This window comes from Callorhinus ursinus, unplaced genomic scaffold (genome assembly GCF_003265705.2).
Source record: "Callorhinus ursinus isolate GAN/ISIS: 27379988/994484 unplaced genomic scaffold, GSC_fseal_2.0 scaffold39, whole genome shotgun sequence".
Taxonomy (NCBI): Eukaryota; Metazoa; Chordata; class Mammalia; order Carnivora; family Otariidae; genus Callorhinus; species Callorhinus ursinus.
Window position 1 is genome coordinate 17,997,199 of NW_027397101.1, and position 20,888 is coordinate 18,018,086.

The 20,888-nt window shown below is 34.8% G+C and overlaps 1 protein-coding gene across 8 annotated transcripts in view; it reads left to right on the top strand.

Annotated features, from left to right (window-relative positions):
* The window catches only part of CCDC171 (coiled-coil domain containing 171), a 316,432-nt gene that overhangs the window by 64,634 nt on the left and 230,910 nt on the right, over positions 1-20,888 (top strand). For all 8 annotated transcript variants that reach the window (XM_073880818.1, XM_025887898.2, XM_073880822.1 and 5 more), the window contains 2 exons: positions 9,681-9,773; positions 14,132-14,292. In XM_073880818.1, coding sequence (XP_073736919.1) covers positions 9,681-9,773; positions 14,132-14,292 — 254 coding nt within the window. The remainder of the gene's footprint in view (positions 1-9,680; positions 9,774-14,131; positions 14,293-20,888) is intronic.

Below are 20,888 nucleotides of genomic sequence, written 5' to 3' on the forward strand. Positions count from 1 at the left end.
CACTTTTAGGATGCTGTATAACCCAATGATCATCACTGAAAACATTTTAATTGACTTATAGGTATGAAGAAGTACTAGGTAACAGTGATTTCTTTTTTGTTGATAAAGTTCTTATTAAGCCGGTTTTGACTGAGTTGAGGAAATGTCTAATGTCTAAACTTTAGGATTTATTTTTGGATAACTCAGTATTGATTTTTTTTCCTTGTAAAATACTTACTTGCCCCAATTTCTTTTTTATTGATTGATGTTATAAACGTAAAATTGTTTTAGACTAGTTTTACTTTGTGGTTTTTCTTAGTATTCTCTAATTACTTTTGGTAATACCAGGTCTCTGCTTTTGGAGAGTTTGAAGCTTTGAAGATAGTCTCAATTTCTATTCTGTTTATAAGAATTTTATAAGTGGACTAGTATAGTCCTCTGACTCATCTAAAATTCTCCATATTTAGACACCTTTCAAAATTTTGCTTTATGGGATACCTGGGTGGCTCAGTCGGTTAAGCATCTGCTTTTGGCTCAGGTCATGATCCCAGGGTCCTGGGATCAAGTCCTGCATCAGGCTCCTTGCTCAGCAGGGAGTCTGCTTCTCCCTCTGCCTGCTGCTCCCCCTGGTTGTGCTCTCTCTCTGACCAATAAATAAAAATTAAAAAAAACTTTTTGCTTTATATTTAAGTGAACGTATCTTGTCTTGGCTCTTGGCCAGATGATGACATAATGAAGGAGAAGTTAAATTTCTAGAGAGATTTCATGCTAGTTTTACATTAACTATTAGTAAGTCTAGGGACTTAAGTAACTGTCAGTGGTATTTTTTAAAAAAAGGATTACCATGAGATACATGAAATATAAGGATAATATAAAATAAATGGGATAATAATGTTAATAAAGATAATAGAGGAAAACTGTTAATGTTTTAATTTAATAGAACACATTATTTAATGTCAGTAATATCAGAATAAAGTAACTAATATAATAGACATGTAGCCCAATCAATGTTTTAAATTTTAGTGAAGCTTTTTAACAGTTGCATTTCATGAAATGGTGATTTCTTAATGTGCCTGGACCAAATATGTATATGACTATATACACACATATATATATATATATGATTTGTATTTTTTTAAAAATCTGATAAACTATATACCATTGTGTGGCTTAATTATCTTAACACAGATCAATGGTTTCTTAGATTTAAAAAAAGAAAGTGAACTCCCAATCCAATTTTATAAATGTGGTGCTAGATACCACAGAACCAAGGGAAAAGTGAACTGGAAAAAGAAATATCTGTGGCTTTTATAAACCTCTTTACAACTAGGGGAGGTTTTTTTTTTTTTTTATCATGGGAAATAAACTTAACTCAATAAGAAAAAAGAAAAGAGAAGATGCAAACCTAATAGAGAACTGAGAAATCTCACGAAGATTACAGTGGAGAGAGAACTGCCTGCAAATAAATTCCAAATTGCTTCTGTCAGTCATGTTCTGTATTACAGTAACAGAAAGCAGGGTAGAGTGTAGCTTTTTTCTCTTTATGTAGACTGTACTCAAGTGAAAAGGAAAAGAAAAATGACTCTCACCTTTCCTATTGTCTGTGAAGCCAACCTCATCTGATTTCACTTGTTAAAGTGTTTGTAGGAATTATTTTTCAATGTGTTTGTAGGAATTATTTTTCAACACCTACTTGTGTTGATTACTGCTTACCAAGTGGGTAAATGATGAAATCACCTGGGTTATATAATTGTGCTTAGGAGTATTGCACATTTTTGTATTTCTGTTCATAATGGACTTTAAAATAGGGAGTTAATTAAAAAATTTGTTAAATATTGAAGTTTTTATTGCCAGGAGAGGTAAAAATGATTTTTAGAGATGCTAAATTAATTTATGACGAGAATTTGTGTCCTATAAATTCTGAAATTTCCTATTTTCATTTTCTGTGGTTTCTTTTATTATACCCAACAGTAACAAAAGCTCTTTTTTATTCATTAAACTGTTTTATAATCTGAGTGATAGACTTCATTATGCATTCCTGGTGAATAAAAATTTGCAGTATTCTCCAGTTTATACCTGTAGTCAGGTTGCTTCATAGGTCTGTTCTGAGACTGTTAAGGTCCTGATTGTTGCTGCCCTCAGTGACTAGCTTTGAGGCTTAACTGCACAGTTAACCACAAGCCAAGATAATGGGCATGGACCGCTCTAAATATTGGTACATTTGGCTATTTCTTGAAACTGCTGTGTAATTTTATTTATTTTTAAATTAAATTAAATTAATTTAAGTAATCTCTACATCCAACATGGGGCTTGAACTCACAATCCCAAGATCAAGAGTTGAATGCTGTACCGACTGAGCCAGCCAGCTACCCCCAGGATAATAAATAATAAAGGACTCATATACAGTCTTTCCATATATGACTCAGTTTAAGTGATGTGATATGGTGCTTCTGTTGTTCAGACACTTGTCAAATACTTAGGGACTTTGACACTTCAAGAGTTTTGTTTTGTTTTGGAATAAAAAATACTATGAGATTTTCACTTTAAAATCTTGAAGTACAATAGCTACTCTTTATCCGCCCCCCCACACACAGGTAGGAATAAGTATTGTAGTTAGTTGTTAACAAACATATAATAAATTATTTACAGTCACTAAACTATAACAGAATAATAGTTACTACTAAAATAATGATTAGTCTGTGATGATTCAGTTCCTTAGAATTATATTTCTGAAGATGGATTATTACTATATTAGTTACTGTGAAAGTGTCCATTGATGGGAAATATCAGGTGATAAAATCTGGAAAAACAGTTAAATAAACAGCCACTTTCTATTTATACAGCTGTTGACATTCTGGGGTAAACTTTGCACAACTGTTTTGGAAACACTGCTATGTAACGTATTACTGAGAAATCTCTAGGATGCACTTTTGTGACAGTTCCTCCCCTGTTTTTCTTGTCCATTTTAGTGGACTAAATTTTGTGTATCCAAGTTTTGCTGCTTGACTAATTCCTTTAAGTTCACTTATATCCTCTGAGCTAGATCTATTCTATTTTGAGGAGGAAGTAACGTAGTTAGAGGTGTTTTTTTGGCCCAGACCTTCAGCAGTGTATACATCTGTTTTCATAACTTTTATGAGACTTTCGGAACAGGCCCATGGAGGCCATGGGAGCAGATGCGGTGTGGAGAACAAATGTGGTCTGGATATGTTTGGCTAGTTCTGCTGCTGAATTGGAGTTGGCAGCTCATACCCTGTGTTATGATGAAATAACACGTAACAAAGGGAGGAAGAGGAGACATCCTTCCCTGTTTTACCTTCTTCACAGACAAATGTCCCCTTTTCTTAAGTGGAGTAAATTATCTAATTGGGCTTAACGTGATTTAATGAGATACAAATTGTAAAATAAAAAAATAGTCATGATGAACGTAGTATTTACTGAAATAAAAATCCCTTGGTGGTATTTTGCGGTAGGAAAGGGCATGAAAATCAGCTAAATGATAAAATATGTGCTCATTTTGTGTTATACAAAGAACTCCTTTGTTCATAATGTTGGGGAACAGAGTAGAGTGTAATAGTTGTATTCTAGGCAAACCTTTATATACTTAAATTGATTTGTGGCATATATGAATGTGTGTTGGATTGTGTATTTTAACCTGAATCCCATTATGATTTCTGCCCTTGCTTTGTTGATTACATTAGAATTGTATACTAATGAGACAGTTTATGATTGTACTGGTTCACTTAGGCAGTATTGGAAAAAAATTTTTTTGTGAACAGCACATTGATGTGCCTTTAGCACCCTCTGCTGGATATAAGAATTAATTCACCAGACTTGAAGATTAAAAAAATATTTATTAGGAGGGCTTTAATTTAATTATGTCTATCAACAAAGCCTCCTCTTGAAAGGAGTTTGTTTAAAGATTTGAAGATTTTGTTGTTGTTGTTGTCCTTACTGATTAATCAGTAGTTTTAGTAGTAACAGTTTATAAAGTTGTTTTCTTCTGGACATTTCATTCAAAGCAGGAAGGTATGAAAATAAAGATGTAATCTCTGGTTTATTATTTCGAACGGTTTAGTTTTGGTCTAGGGCAGGAATAACAGAACCTATTCTTGACTTTTGGAGTGAAAATCAGATAATTAATTAATATGACATAACATACATATAAGAAATGAAAAGACTTGAATTGTTGAATCTTTTATCATGGAATGACTGAATATTCTGTGTTTTAATAAAATGTAAGACTATTATTTTAATAAGAGAAGCTTTATGCATATGCTTTTTGGAATCTGAAAAGAAAATGAACATTAGACTGGTTTCTTCCCTCTGTCTTAACTTTTTGCTAGTTCTAGTTTTTTATTCTCAATGCCTATAGGCTATTTTCTTGTCACTGGTTAGACTTCTGACTTACAGAATCTAAGACGAGCATACTGAGAAGTCATTTTTAATTTTTTGAGGTCAGGAACTTCATTTTTTAGGGTTTACATTAAAAACATTTTGTTTTAAACTAGTATTGGGCTTATCTAAAGTAATGCTCATTTTAATCTGGCTAAACATAATAATTTTTCTGCTGTAGTAGGTACCATGCTTTAGACCTAAAATCAGTGGGGATCCTTTGTTCTAAGGACTCAAAAGTCAGCATTTAGAGGGAACTTTTTTTCAGAAATCAAGAAGCTTGACTTAGGTGGCTGTCACTTCTTTGACATTGTGGTTCTTACACTCAGGATTTTTTAATCTTTTATTGAGATATATTTCACATATCATAACATTCATCCTTTTAAAGTATACAATTCAGTGGTTTTTAGTATATTCACAGAGCTGTGTAACCATTACCACTATCTAATTTCAGAACATTCTCATCACCCCAATAAGAAACTTCATGTCTATTAGCAGTCACTGCCCATTCCTCCCTCCCACCCTAGCTGCTGGCAACCACTAACACACTTTCTATCCCTATGGATTTGCCTCTTCTGGACGTTTCATATAAATGTCATCTTTTGTGTCTAGTTTCTTTCAGTTAACATATATTTTCAAGGTTCATCTATGTCATAGTATGTATTGGTACTTAATTTTTTTTTTTTTTTGGCTGAATAACTTTCCATTGTAGGGATATACCATATTTTGTTCAGTTGATGGACATTTAGGTTGTTTCTACCTTTTGGCTAATATGAAAAATGCTGATATGAACATTTGTGTATAAGTCTTTGTTTGAACATTTTTATTTCTCTGGAGTATATACCCAGGAGTGGACATGCTGGATCATATGGTAACTCTGTTTAATTTTTTAAGAAACTGACAAACTGTTTTCCATAGTGGTGGCACCAGTTTACATTCCCACCAGTAATGTATGAGGTTTCCAATTTCTCTACATCCTTGCCAGTACTTGTTATTTTCCATTTTTTAAAATTATAGCTAGCCTAGTGTGCATGAAGATATATCTCTTTGTGGTTTGGGTGTGCATTTCCCTGATAACTAATAATGTTGGCCATCATTTCATATACTTACTGGCCATTTTCATATCTTCTTTGGAGAAATGTCTATTTAAGCCCTTTACTCATTTACTTTTTATTTATTTTATTTTTAAAAAATATTTATTTGAGGGAGAGCGAGAGACAGTGAGTGAGTGAGGGGAGGGGCAGAGGGAGAAGCAGACACTTAACTGACTGAGCCACCCAGGCTCCCCTACTGATTTTTTTAAAGAATTGAATTGTTTATCTTTTTATTATAAGAGTTCTTTGTATATTTTGCATACTAGACTCTTATCAGATACATGATTATCTTCTCTTGTCCTCTAGGTTGCCTTTCACTTTTTGATAAAGTTCTGTGATGCTCAAAATCTAAAATTTTGATGAAGTCTAATTTATCTATTTTTTTTTCTTTTGTGGCTCATGCTTTTGGTGTCATATTTCAGAATCTGTTGCCGAGTCATGAGGTCATTCTATGTTTTCTTCTAAGAGTTTTATGGTTTTAGCTTTTATATTTGGCCATTGAGCCTTTTGAATTCATTTTTATATATGATGTGAGGTAGGGATCCAAATTGATTTTTTTTGCATGTGTATATCTCATTGTCTCAGCACTGCTTAATGAAAAAATGATTCTTTCTCATTGAATGGTCTTGGCTCTCTTGTCAAAAATCAATTGACCATTGATACATGGGTTTATTTCTGGACTCTCACTTCTTTTCTATGGATCTATATGTCTGTCCTTTTGCCAGTTCCACAGTGTTTTGATCACTGTAGCTTTGAAGTCGTATTGAAATCAGGAAATGTGAGTCTTCCAACTTTGTTCTTCCTTTTCAAGATTGTCATGTTAACTTTTTGAGAAGTGCTTTAGTAAAATTGTTTGGCTTTAATTCTGTGTTTTTCACACACCTATAATGATGAAATTGCTTTTTCATAAAATAGCTAATCACATCCCATGGGACTAATATTTGGTGTGAAACATGTTTTGAGAAAGGTGGTAGTGAGTATGGAGGGAATATTTGCTTTGATTTTCTTAATATTTCAACAATATAGGTAGGAATTGATTGATTTAAACTCCCACCTTCCCACTGACTTTTTCTGCTTAGGCATGAATGGCTTAATTCATTCTAATGATTTTTTGTCATCAAAACATAATTTTGTTAGGTAAATAATGATACCAGCACCATACTTTCCCACCATACTTCCTTTGCTTTGGTTTCTGTTTAAAAAATTTTTCAATATGGGAAATTTTAATCATGCATGAAAGTAGAGAGAATACTAAAATGAACCCCATGTGCCTATCACTCAGCTTTAACAATGATCAACTAAAGGCCAGTATTATTTCATGAATATCAACTTCTTCTTGTAACTCCCAGCTTTGTTATTTGAAAGCAAATCCAGACATCATATAATTTCATCCATGAGCACTTTAAGTATATATTTCAAAAAGATAGGAGTTAAAAAAATACCAATTATTAAAAAAAAAACCTGTTTTTTAAAGTAAGCTCTACACCCAATGTGAGGCTTGAACTCATGACCCTGAGATCAAGAGTTGTATAATCTACCAACTGAGCCAGCCAAAGCACCTCAATACCAATTATAACTACACCTAAAAAAGTAATAATAACTCCTTAGTTTTATATTTTTCATTTCCAGTTTTTTTGAATCTCAAGTCTTGAGTTATCAGACTAAATTATGAATATTTACCAGTTTCATCTTTCAGTGGAATGCCTGTTATTTCAAAATACTCTAGTAGTATAGGATATAAATGTCAGATTTTACCTTTAAAGATATTATACTCTACTAACTTAAAAAATCATTTTATTGTTTTGGGTTTAACTTATCTTTAGACCCAAAAGATCACATTTGGACTTACTGCTTTGTCTGCCTTCTAGAAAAAAAGTCTTTTTTAGTAACTCATTAAGAGAGTTATTAAGAAATATTATTGACAGGGTTGCAAAATCTAAGTAAAGCAAATAAGTCAGTGTAAAAAAATATATTTTGTGAGTTTCATATCTGTGAAACACAGAGTGATTGAATCCCGAAGCAGAATTGCTTCTTGATTATGAAGGCCATTAGTAGCAAGAGGTGTCTACAAAGGCCTCTAGAGAAGAAGGGATATTTGTGTTTATACTCTAGTCTATAATAAGATATTACAGGAATCTCCTTCGCTCAAAGAAAAGTATAGTCATTTACTATTCACAGACGGCTTGTTTGTGAATTTTCCAGTTTTTACTTATGTTCCTTCTTGCTGAGATTCTGTAAAAAAAAATTGTGGAAGGAAAGAGGGAAAACCAATTAATCAAGGTGTGTATTTAAAAAAAACTTCAGCTTAGGCTAAATGATAAAGTAAAGATAATTAATAGAAACTTATTTCTTGTCCAGAAGTTACTTGAAAAGGAAATCAAATTAGTAATTCCTTACTCCGTCATTGTCGAACCATCTTTATTGGACAGGTAGGACTCTAGGCATGGCTTTGTTACTGTTATCCTAAGACATCTGCAGTGGCGGTCCCTGTAGCACTACTTGCCCAGCCCCCAACAGGCTTTTGGTCATGACCAGTTTGCTCTTTGGGACTAGGAATCCAGTGCTTCCCAGGCTTGCATTTTCTCAACAGAATTGGCATTCAGAAATAAGGCTCCTGACTTCTGATTCTGGCCAGAAGTTGACTCTTGCCTGAAAATTGATAAAGTAGACTTCATCATAATGAAAACTTTTGCTTTGTGAAAGACACTGTTAACAGTATGAAGAGACAAGCTGTAGGCTTGGAGTAAGTACTTGCAAATCACATATCCAGTAAATGACTTGTATGCAGATTATATAAACTCAAAACTCATAATAAGAAAACAAACAATCCAATTAAAAAATGGGGAAAAGATCTGAACAGATACTTCACCAAAGAAGATATACAGATGGTAAATATATGAGAAGATGCTCAGTGTCATTAGTCATTAAGGAAATGCAAATTGAAACTGAAATGGAATGCCATTACATGCCTGTTTGAATGTCTTAAGCCCCCTCCTCCCCCTAAATGAAAAAGCAAAAATTGACCATGCCAAGTGTTGGTGAGGATGTATAAAATTATAAGCAATTTGGAAAAGTTTGGTGGTTTCATAAAACATTAAACATACACCTACCATGTGACCCCATCATTCTTCCCTTCACTTTTTACCTCCGAGAAATCAAAGTGTTTGCCCATACAAACACTTGTACACAAAGGCTCATAGCAGTTTCATTTGTAATAGCACAAACTGGAAACAACTCAAATGTACATCAACTGGTGAATAGATAAATCGGTGTGGTGTATCAACACAGTGGAACACTTTAACAATAAAAAGGAATAAACTATTGATAAATGCAACCACATGGTGAATCTCAAAATAGTTATGCTGGGAGAAAGAAGCCAGGCAATAAAGAGTACATGCTGTATGACTCAATTTATATGAAATTCTGGAAAATACGAAGTGATCGATAGTGACAAAAAGCAGATCAGTGGTTACTTGGGGGTGGGGGTAGGGTGGTGAGGGCTGGATGAAGAAGTTACCAAGAGATATAAGGAATCTTTTAAGGGTCACAGAAGTATTTCTTATCTTCATTATGGCAGTGATTTTATGGGTGTATATATATATATATATATATACTTATCAAATTACATACTTTTAAATATGTGCAGTTTATTATATATAGATCATACATCAATAAAAAAGAAAAAAAAAGCAAGGTCTGGCTCATTCTTCCCGAGCATGATTTTCACATGATTTTTTAACATGACTTTCACACTCTTGCAAAAGCAGAAAAAAACGAGGCTATAGTAATCTAAAGTGTGATCCATATTCACGTTTTTTAAAAGTGTTTAATTTTAATTCCAGTATAGTTTACATACAGTGCTATATTAGTTTCAGGTGTACAATGTTGTGATTCAACAGTTCTATACACTACTCAGTGCTCATCATGATTGAGTGTACTCTTACTCCCGTCTCCTATTGCACCCATCCCCCACCCACCTCCCGTCTGGTCACCATCAGTTTGTTCTCTATAGTTAAGTCTGTTTTTTGGTTTGTCTCTCTCTCTTTTTTCCTTTGTTCATTTGATTTGTTTCTTAAATTCCATATATGAGTGAAATCATATGGTATTTGTCTTTTTGTAAGTGACCGATGTTGCTTAGCATTGTTGTTGCAAAGATCCATATCTACTTTAAATGCCAACGTTTGTGAGTTTAAACTTTTAATTTGTTTTCAGGCAACTACTCTAAGAGTCAGGAAATTAGAAGAAAATATTGAAGCAGAGAGGGCCGCACATTTGGAATCAAAATTTAATTCTGAAATTATTCAGGTAAAACGTAAAAAATTTTTTTGTATGGATTTTATTAAGTTGGGAAAAGCAGCATTCTGTTCAGAGAAGTAAGGTTTACGTTTAGAATGGGTAGCATAGGGGCGCCTGGGTGGCTCAGTCAATCAAGGCCCTGACTCTTGGTTTCAGCTCAGGTCATGATCTCAAGGTCATGGGATCGAGCCCTGTGACAGGATCCGAGCTCAGTGCACAGTCTGCTTAGGATTCTCTCCCTCTCCCTTTGCCTCTCCCCTGTGCTCTCTCTCTCAAATAAATAAAGAAATAAATAAAATTAAAAAAAAAAACGGGTGGCATATTATTAAGACACTCATTACTCTATTTGCTACCAAGATATAGTTGAGGATGGTTTTGCTAGAGAAGGGTTTGGCACACTACAGCCCACAGGCCGTATCTCACCCACCACCTGTTCAAGAGAGGCTTTGCCTTGGCTGTGGGGGTTTTGTGCTGCAGTGGCAAAGGGGGATGGTATGACAGAGACATTATGGCCTGCAAAGTCCAAAATATTTGCCATCTGGCCTTTATAGAAAGATTTGCTGATCAGAATGTTCTTTTCATCAACAGTCATGGGATGAATTTCTTTTTGAAAACATTTAAAAAAATATGCACCTTCGTTTATTGAGTATATATCCTGTGCACATTGCTTATCACTTGTATAAGAACTGAAGTTATAAAGGCGAAGAAACTACTCTTGGAACTTAATTCCATTATCAGAAATACGTATATTTATCTGCATCTATATAGATCTACAGATAAATGTATAGATAGAAATATAAAATACTAAAATACTGTGAGAGCATAATAAAGATTAAATCTGGAGGGGAATTAATTGAAGGCATCCTAAGGAAAGTGTCCTCCACGTCTTAGAGAATCACAAGTAATTTCTCAGAAAAGTGAAGGCATTCCAACTGGGAGTTGGCAAACTACTGCCCACGGACCACGTCTGGCCCATGGCCAAGTTGTGTATAAAGTTTCATATAAAGTTCTGGAAATCTAAGTTCTTTAATTTAATTTTTTTTTAAAATAGGCTCCACACCTGGCATGGGGCTTGAACTCAGAACCCTGAGATTAAGAGTCGCAAGCCCTACTGACTGAGCCAGGCGCCCCGCAGTTCCTTAATTTAATTCACATTTTTTTTTTAAGACTTAGACTTTTCCCTTACATTAAACTTTAATTAATAAAACTTGCAAAAATTTTACATTATTGTTTAAACAGGTCTTAATATAGGATGCAACTAAGCTTATAAGAATTTTATAATAAAAATTTTTAAAACTTTTATCTTTGATGAAATGCCCCCTTTACCTGCAAAATTCTCAGACCCATGTATTTGAGTGTGTTTGTATTTTAAGCAAACTTGTGTGAGTTAATCTTGGAGCCCAATGTGGGGCTTGAACTCCTGACCCTGAGATCAAGACCTGAGCTGAGATCAAGAGTCGGACACTTCACCGACTGAGACACCTAGGTGCCCCTAAGCTTTTTTTTTTTTTAAATGATTGAATCATCCAAAATGGCATCAATAAGCAATAAGGCAAAAATTTTAAGTTTATGAGAGAAGTATAATTCAAAATTAAGTTTTTCATTCTAGTTATAATTTATACCTGGGGATATATAGTTAATAGCTATAAGATAAATATTGTTACATGTATATTTTTTACTTATATAGTTTAAAATTAATATTTGAGGGGTGCCTGGCTGGCTCAGTCGTTAAGCGTCTGCCTTCGGCTGAGGTCATGATCCCAGGGTCCTGGGATTGAGCCCCACATCAGGCTCCCTGCTCCGCTGGAAGCCTGCTTCTCCCTCCCCCACCCCCCCGTTTGTGTTCCTTCTTTCGCTGTGTCTCTTTCTGTCAAATAAATAAATAAAATCTTAAAAAAAATAAATAAAAAGTAAAATTAATATTTGATTAATTTTAAAGCTTCATGGTATGACTCAGAAAAAAAGCCAAAGTTTATATTTGAACCGTATATCTATAAATATTGACAAGTATTTTCAATGAGGTACATCTAGTTAAATTCAGTTTCAGATTAGTTTAAAAGCAAATGAGACTACTAAATAGTTGTAATTAATCACCATCTTATCATAAACTGTAGTTAAATGTATGTTTGAAGTATTCTGTTGTTAAATTTGTTCTTATAAAAATGAGAAAGTAGAATCAGAGAGTTGACTCAGAATTTTTAATTTGAAGCCTATTTCTCTTTCAGTTGGATTGATTTATCATTTGTGATTGAGTGTGCTTATTTTCTGAAAGAAGATAGCGATGCAGACAGAAGAAAATGTTTCCTAGATTTATTATTTTACTTGTCAACATTGGTTTTAGACAAAATAGCAAAGAAAAATAAAGTTTAAAAGACCAAATTTGAAAATTTACCAAGCTGTATCTCCAGATCTATTCTATGTCCTTACTTTAGTGTAAGAATGTTTTGATTATTCCAAAATATTTTTGAATAATTACAAATAATAATTCTGGTGCTTATTATTTATATAGATTAATTTACAAAACATTTTCATGTTGTTCTTTTCTTGCTGATTTCATCTTTCTTACCTCGAATTGTCTTTTGCCATCTCCAAGAGACTTGTTCATAGCTCTTCTCTGATTTCAGGGCCTTTTGTGCCGGCTGCTGTAATAGAAGCACTTACCACATTGTCGTGGTCTCTCCTCTCCTAAAGACTAGGAGCTCCTCAAAACTAAGACTGTCTCTTTTCATGATTGTTATATAATATCTTGAGCACTAGCTCACTGCCTGGCACATATTAAGTGCTTAATAAATATTTATCCAAACATTTATTAAATAAATACTACATATACATATATAATATTAAATATATATTAGATGAATATTATCTCATTAGATCTTTGTAACAACCCTGTAGATAGTCTGTTTATTATTATTACTGTTATTTATTGTTTACAGATGAGGAACCTAAGGCCTTTGGAGTTTTAGTAATACGCCAAAGGTCTCATAAGGTAATTTGTAGAGCTGGAATTTAAATGTGAGCTTTATGGTTCTAAAGCTTATATTCTATTTAGTGTAAAGCATTTTCTACCACTTTCCACTTTTAAAAAGTGGAAAAATTTAAAAAATAGACTTTTTTTATTTTTAATTTAGTTTTTTTATTTTTTTATTTTTAATTTAGTTTTCTGAAAAAGGTAAAACATCTGCATAGTTCAAAAATCAAAACAATCTTTTGATGGCTGATCGAGAACTCTTGCTTTCACTCCTGTCTCTCCCTTTGCTCTACCCTTTGCCTGCTACTTAATTTTTTCCACTTGTTTACCCAAAATATAGCTCACTGCATACACTGATGGGGACTTTGCTTTTCCAGTCTGTGTTAACACCACATGGAGAACCACAGAGAGAACTTCCTTTTCAAAAGTTGTCTTGCAGCTTTTTTATAGCTGCATATTTTTCTTTTATGGGAATGTACTTTATCTGTTCTACTGTCGATGTTTATATGGAATCTACTTTTCAAAGTGTTACTTTATGTAAAGTTTCAAGAATATACAAAAGTAGAGAGAATGGTAAAATGAACTGTACACATAGCCATCACTTCAAGATTTACCTCAGGTTGGGGCACCTGGGTGGCTCAGTCCGTTAAGCATCTGCCTTCGGCTCAGGTCACGATCCCAGGGTCCTGGGACCGAGCCCCGCATCGGGCTCCCTGCTCTGCCGGAAGCCTGCTTCTCCCTCTCCCATTCCCCCTGCTTGCGTCCCCTCTCTTAATGTGTCTGTCTCCGTCAGATAAATAAAATCTTAAAAAAAACAAAAAAGATTTACCTCAGGTCAATTGTGTTTTTTATCTGTTGCCCCCATCTACTCCCTATCCCTGTATCATTTTGAAGCAAATCCTAGATATCATATAACTACACTCATAAATATTTTAGTCAAATAGTATTATTTGGTAATAAAAGTTTTACTTTTCTACAGTAAAAATCTCTAGGAATAAAAAAGATCTGTTAACTTTCATGGGTTTCTAAAGATGCAGATGTAATGATGTTTCTCATAAGGGAAGAATGCTTCCCTTTTGTTTTCCAAAACCACTAATTTCATTATGTTTTATAAAAGAAGTATCCAAATGGAATAGTAGGTCATAATTTGGCACTTTGATTAGGCATTTCCATAGCACAGTTAACTATTCTTCCACTCTTCCTCCCTTCCATTAAACAGGTTGAGAAAGGGAATACACTGTCTTTTGTTTATTTTCCCTTTTAAATCAAAGCAGAAAGGAAGAAGTGTTTGGATGAATGATAAACTGCTGCTGATAAAGTACTCTATTCAATTTGACTAGCCTTTGATGCTAGCATTTCCTTGCTTGTTTTAACTACTTCTCTGTCAATCTGGTAGTTACGGATTCGAGACCTGGAAGGCGCTTTGCAGGTAGAAAAGGCCAGCCAAGCAGAAGCTGTTGCAGATTTGGAAATGATCAAGAATGAATTCAAAGAAGTTGAAAGTGCATATGAGCGAGAAAAGCATAACGCACAAGAGAGCTTTGCAAAACTGAGTTTGTAAGTGTTTTACTGTAAAATTCTTTATAAAGAATTTATGAAACTTACATAAATATGAATGTGTAGTATTTTAGATATAGCTCTCATTAATGTCTGTGCTAGATTGGGGATAAAGGATTTTATAAAACATAACTATACTTCTTTGTATAGGTAAATATGGAAATGCTTTTTTGGATTTTGAAGTATCATGGCTATTCTACCTAGTCTCTGAAATGCAGTTTTTACCCTAGAGAGTAAATATGTTAATGTATTTTGCATTTATTGATGTAATACAGTATCTTTAAAGATCTTGATTTCTAGGCCACCTAAAAAGGCCTGTGTGGAGATGGGTAATGTTTGAGATTTTCTCAAACTACAGAAATAATAGTAGTAGGGGCTAATACCACAGTGGTTAGTATACATTGTGGCTCATTTGCTTTCTAGCATTGCATAATTTCATTCAATTTATAGAACACCCCATGAGGTAGCTGCTCCTTTAATCCCTGTTTTACAGATGTGAAAATTGAGGCTTAATGGGGACACACAACTAGTAAGTGGTAGTCAGGGTCTTTTTGACTCCTACTGATTTTAACCTTTTTCAGTTCAAAAGCCTTTCATCTGGAATATTCTGTGGGATGCTTTAAGAAGTTTATAATCCTTTAATATGTTTCCAAAAAACTTTATAGTAGATATTTTAAACCATTTTGCCTGGTAGGGTGAAATGCATACCACCATTGGTACATGACATGATTAATAGGTTAGTGCATTAGAGTTAATGTATTTATTTTTAATGTTAGTTTGCATATGACAAATAGATAATGGTTTTCCATTTACAACAATAATATAAAGATTTCTCTTAAAATACTTCATTTAACTTAAGAAATGAATTAAAGTATTATTAAATAGTAGTGATTATTATGGGTGTGGCAAAATCATAAAGATGGCACTTGAAAGACTGACTTGAAAGATTGGTGTTGAAAATAGGCTCAAAATGGATGAAAGACCTAAATGTGAGATAAGAATCCATCAAAATCCTAGAGGGGAACACAGGCAGCACCTCTTCAGCCTCAGCTACAGCAACTTCTGACTAGACATGTCTCCAAAGGCAAGGGAAACAGAGGCAAAAATGAACCATATGGACTTCATCAAGATAAAAAACTTTTGCACAGCGAAGGAAATAGTCCAACAAAACCAAAAGACAACCGACAGAATGGGAGAAGATACTTGCAAATGTCTAATCAGATAAAGGGCTAGTATCCAAAATCTATAGAGAACTTATCAAACTTAACAACCAAAGAACAAATAATCCAGTCAAGAAATGGGCAGAAGACATAAACAGACATTTCTGCAAAGAAGACATCCAAATGGCCAACAGACACATGAAAAAGGATTCAACATCACTTGGCATCAGGGAAATACAGATCAAAACCACAGTGAGATACTACCTCACACCATTCAGAATGGCTAAAATTAACAAGTCAAGAAATGACAGACGTTGGCAAGGATGTGGAGAAAGGGGAACCCTCCTACACTGCGGGTGGGAATGCAAGCTGGTGCAGCCACTCTGGAAAACAGTATGGAGGTTCCTCAAAAAGTTGAAAATAGAGCTACTCTATGGTCCACAATTGCACTACTGGGTATTTACCCCAAAGATACACATATAATGATTTTTTTTTTTTTTCTGATAAGGCCATGTTTTAATTGCCTATGACATGGATACATCACATAATGGCTCAAAATGTAAGATTAAAGAAAAACGGATGAAAATGAGTTTGTGAATCCTTAATTTTAAGTAAGCTTCTGGCAACAACAAAACAAAACAAAACAAAAAAACCCCAAAAAGCCAGGGGTTAGAATCATTTCAAAATTGTGTCTTCAAAACTAGCACCTTTCACCATCTGCTTTTATTCATTTTGCTGTGATACAACTAAAAAGGCCCGTAAATACTCCCCTGGGTCTCAAGTAACATGTTTATAGCAGCAATGTCCACAGTAGCCAAACTGTGGAAAGAGCCCACATGTCCATCGACAGATGAATGGACGAAGAAGATGTGGTGTATATATATGTACGATGGAATACTATTCAGCCATCAAAAGATTGGAATCTTGCCGTTCGCAACAACATGGATGGAACTAGAGGGTATTTTGCTAAGCAAAATAAGGCAATCAGAGAAAGACAATTATCATATGATCTCACTGATATATAGAATTTAAGAAACAAAACAGAGGATCATAGGGGAAGAGAGGGAAAAAGAAAACGACAAAACCAGAGAGGGAGACAAATCATAAGAGACTCTTAATCATAGGAAACAAACTGAGGGTTGCTGGAGTGGAGGGAGGTGGGGGGATGGGGTAACTGGGAGATGAACATTAAGGAGGGCAGGTGATGTAATGAGCACTGGTTGTTATGTAAAACTGATGAATCACTGAATTCTACCTCTGAAACTAATAATATATTATATGTTAGTTAATTGAATTTAAATAAAAAAAGACTGATGTTGAAAAATTTAAAATTCTCTGAGATTACTTTTAGTAGTAGTGCTTATAATATTTTAAACCAGTAATTCTTTTTTTTTAGTAAAGATTTTATTTATTTGAGAGAGACAGAGAGCATGAGCACAAGCAGGGAGAGGGGCAGAGGGAGAGGGAGAAGCAGACTACCCGCTGAGCAGGGAACTGGACGCCAGGCTTGATCCCAGGACTCTGAGATCATGACCTGAGGCAAACTCAGATGCTTAACCGACTGAACCACCCAGGCGCCCCTAAACCAGTAATTCTGAACTGAATTTTTTTGCTTCCTCTGGGATGACTTAGATGACATTCTGTGAATGTTATTCTTAAGACTTATCCTCTTTACTTCCTTTGAACCATTGTTTGAATCTGTCCATTTATATATAAATATGTTTGAAGGGACTTTACATAGAATATAGTGCAGGCTTCTTTACTGTTGCTTTGAGGTGATGATTGGTACCTACAAGTGAAACTGTTAGAAGTCAGACTGTACTCCCAACAATTAAAGCTTTCAATAATGGAATAATAGGCTTCTTTGGGGAACCTAGTGAATCTCCTGCCTTGGGAAGTTCAGAACAGAAGGTGGCTGATTCTTTGTCATGGATGTTGAAGAAGAGAGTGCTGCAAAAGTTGGACTAGAGGAATTTTAAAGGACCTGCTAACAATTAAGCTTAAGATTTGTTTTTCTAAATAAACTCTACCTACAACGTGGGGCTCGAACTCATGACCCCAAATCAAAATTGCATGCTTTACTGACTGAGCCAGCTAGAAGCCCCAAGCTCCAAGATTTTAACCTGTATGCTTTTCTTTCTTCCTTTTTTTTAAATTTAAATTCTAGTTAGTTGACATACAGTTCAATACTGGTTCAGGAGTGGAGTTCAGTGATTCATCATTTACATATAACACCCAGTGCTCATCACAACAAGTGGCCTCTTTATTTTATTTATTTATTTTTTTTATTTTTAAAGATTTTATTTATTTATTTGAGAGAGAGAATGAGAGAGAGAGAACAGAGAGGGAAGAGGGTCAGAGGGAGAAGCAGACTCCCTGCTGAGCAGGGAGCCCGATGTGGGACTCGATCCCCGGACTCCAGGATCATGACCTGAGCCAAAGGCAGTCGCTTAACCAACTGAGCCACCCAGGCGTCCACAAGTGGCCTCTTTAATACCCATCACCTGTCTATCCCATCCAACCTATGTACTTTTCTAATCAGACCCCAAAGCAAATTTTTCCCTTAAATTTGTTTTGCTATTATTTGTGTTTTGGTGCTTGAAAAATTTTATGCATATTTTGTATTCCAATAAGTATCAACTAACAATTCTAAATATTAGTTACATATTCCAGCTAAGCATCAGCTAACAATCCTAAATACTTCAACATAACATCCCTTATCTGTTCTTTATCCCTATATAACTGTGCTATAATAATAAAGTTAATAATAAACAATAAAAATTAAATAATAATTAAAACCCACTATTCATCACTGCAACTCAGTTCCTATGACTTCTCTTCCCCATCACATCTTCCTTTTCTCTTTATATACTGTGACCACTACTTCTGTTCCAATGATGTGTGGTATTAGAAGGAATGATATGACATGAGGGGTGATTGGTTCAGTTATTTCATTTTCTATTTGTGTTTCTGACTTTCCTTCAGAATCTTCCTTAAAAAACATTTTAAAATGTTTTAGAGTCACAAACTCTCAAATATTAACTCTAAGGTTTGGATAATGTGTTCCAAAAGAAACTTGGTTGATTTTAGGCCTTTAGGCCTTTAAGGTAAATGATATCTTTAATTTACAATTCTGAGAGCAGGAAGTTTTAGGGTAGGGTTGTTTTTTGTTTTAAATATTTTACTTATTTATTTGAGATAGAGAAAGAGAGAGAGTACAAGCAGGGGGAGCGGCAGGCAGAGGGAGAAGCAGGCTCCCCACTGAGCAGCGAGCCCAATGTGGGACTCGATCCCAGGACCCCGGGATCATGACCGGAGCTGAAGGCAGACACTTAACAAACTGAGCCACCCAGGTGCCCCCTGATTTTTTTTTTTAAAGATTTAATTAATTTATTTATTTGAGAGAGAGAGAGAGAGAGAAAGAGAAAGAGTGAATGGGAGGGAGAGGGAGAGAGAATCTGAAGCAGTCTCCACGCTGAGCACAGAGCCCAGTGCTGGACTTGATCCCACTGCCATGAGATTATGACCTGAGCTGAAACCAAGAATTGGATGCTTAACCAACTGAGCCACCCAGGCACCCCTAGGACATTGTTTTACCTGTTGGATAGAACTAACTGAGCAACTGGTAATAATGATGTTATAGAGAAAATGCTGCCTGAACTTTGCCTGTGGTTAAGGTTCTTAAGCTTGTTTTTTCCCCGGGTGGATCTAGGTCAGGAGAAAAAAGCTATGTGTGTAGTTTGGATTTATAATTTTGGTCAACAGTTTCATAACAGTGAACTTTCCTGCATAAAATTATTTTAGATGGAGTATATATATGTATACATATGTTTTAGATGTATACATATATTTTATAAATATAAATATATTTATATATATTTTACATATATATATTCTAAAGAGCTCAGCTAAGAATTTTTTAAATTTTATTTTATTATGTTATGTTAATCACCATACATTATATCATGAGTTTTTGATGTGGTCCATGATACATTGTTTGCGTATAACAGCCAATGCTCCATTCAATATGTGCCCTCCTTAATACCCATCACCAGGCTAACCCATCCCCCCACCACCCTCCCCTCTAGAACCCTCAGTTTGTTTCTCAGAGTCCATAGTCTCTCATGGTTCATCTCCCCCTCCGATTTCCCCCCGCTTCATTTTTCCCTTCCTACTATCTTCTGTTTTTTTTTTTTTTTTAACATATAACGTATTACTTGTTTCAGAGGTACAGATCTGTGATTCAACAGTCTTACACAATTCACAGCGCTCGCCATAGCACATACCCTCCCCAATGTCTATCACCCAGCCACCCCCATCCCTCCCATCCCCCACCACTCCAGCAACCCTCAGTTTGTTTCCTGAGATTAAGAATTCCTCATATTAGTGAGATCATATGATACATGTCTTTCTCTGATTGACTTATTTCACTTTCAGCTAAGAATTTGATAACAGTAACAGGCTATTTTAACAAATATGTATCTTATATATAAAATTTTTGATAGGATATATATCTGTTCTGTATTTCTGTAATCAAATTTTCTTAGTTATAAATCTTTTTTTTGCATCTCAAAGTTACAGTATGAAACTAAAGCTTTTCAATAATCTTTTTATTTTAGTTTTCTGTATGCCAGGTGTTCATTAGCTGTGGTAAATGATTGCTGGGCATTTAAAGTTACTCACTGGTAACTTTAAATCCAGTTTAAAATTAAATTAAAGTTAAAACAGCACTAGTCAAAGATACGATACTGAATGGACTGAATCTTAATTTATTTATTTCATTACACTCGATATTTAGGAACTTCTTTATTTTTCTAAATATATCATCCAGGGCGCCTGGGTGGCTCAGTTGGTTAAGCAACTGCCTTTGGCTCAGGTCATGATCCTGGAGTCCCTGGATCGAGTCCCGCATCAGGCTCCCTGCTCGGCAGGGAGTCTGCTTCTCCCTCCGACCCTCCCCCCTCTCATGTGCTCTCTCTCTCTCAAATAAATAAATAAAATCTTTAAAAAAATATATCATCTAAACGTATAAAAATAATAAAAGTATTATAATTTATTAGCAGTATTATTGTGTATATTCTGGATAGAAGACCAAAGATGGTTATTTGTTAAAGTAGCCTGTGGTGAAGTTCTTAGTTGAGCTCTTTTAGAAAAATAATAGAATGGGAATCCAGTAGGAAAGAAGGCATCTTAACTACAGGTTTCCTTCCTCTGCCTTCGTTTTCTTACTTAAATCCTCCACCTGCCAAGTCCTGGCGCTTCTCCATTGGAATTCAGAGTCAGGGCTCCCTTTAATCTTCATTATACTCCCAGCAGACTCCTTGCCCTTGGTGGGGCTTTGCCAGAAGCCTAGGAGCTGATGACTTCCAGGGTTGTGTGTGACATTGCTGACAGGGAGGAGTGTCCCCCTATTTCAGTGGACCGAATTTGAACTTG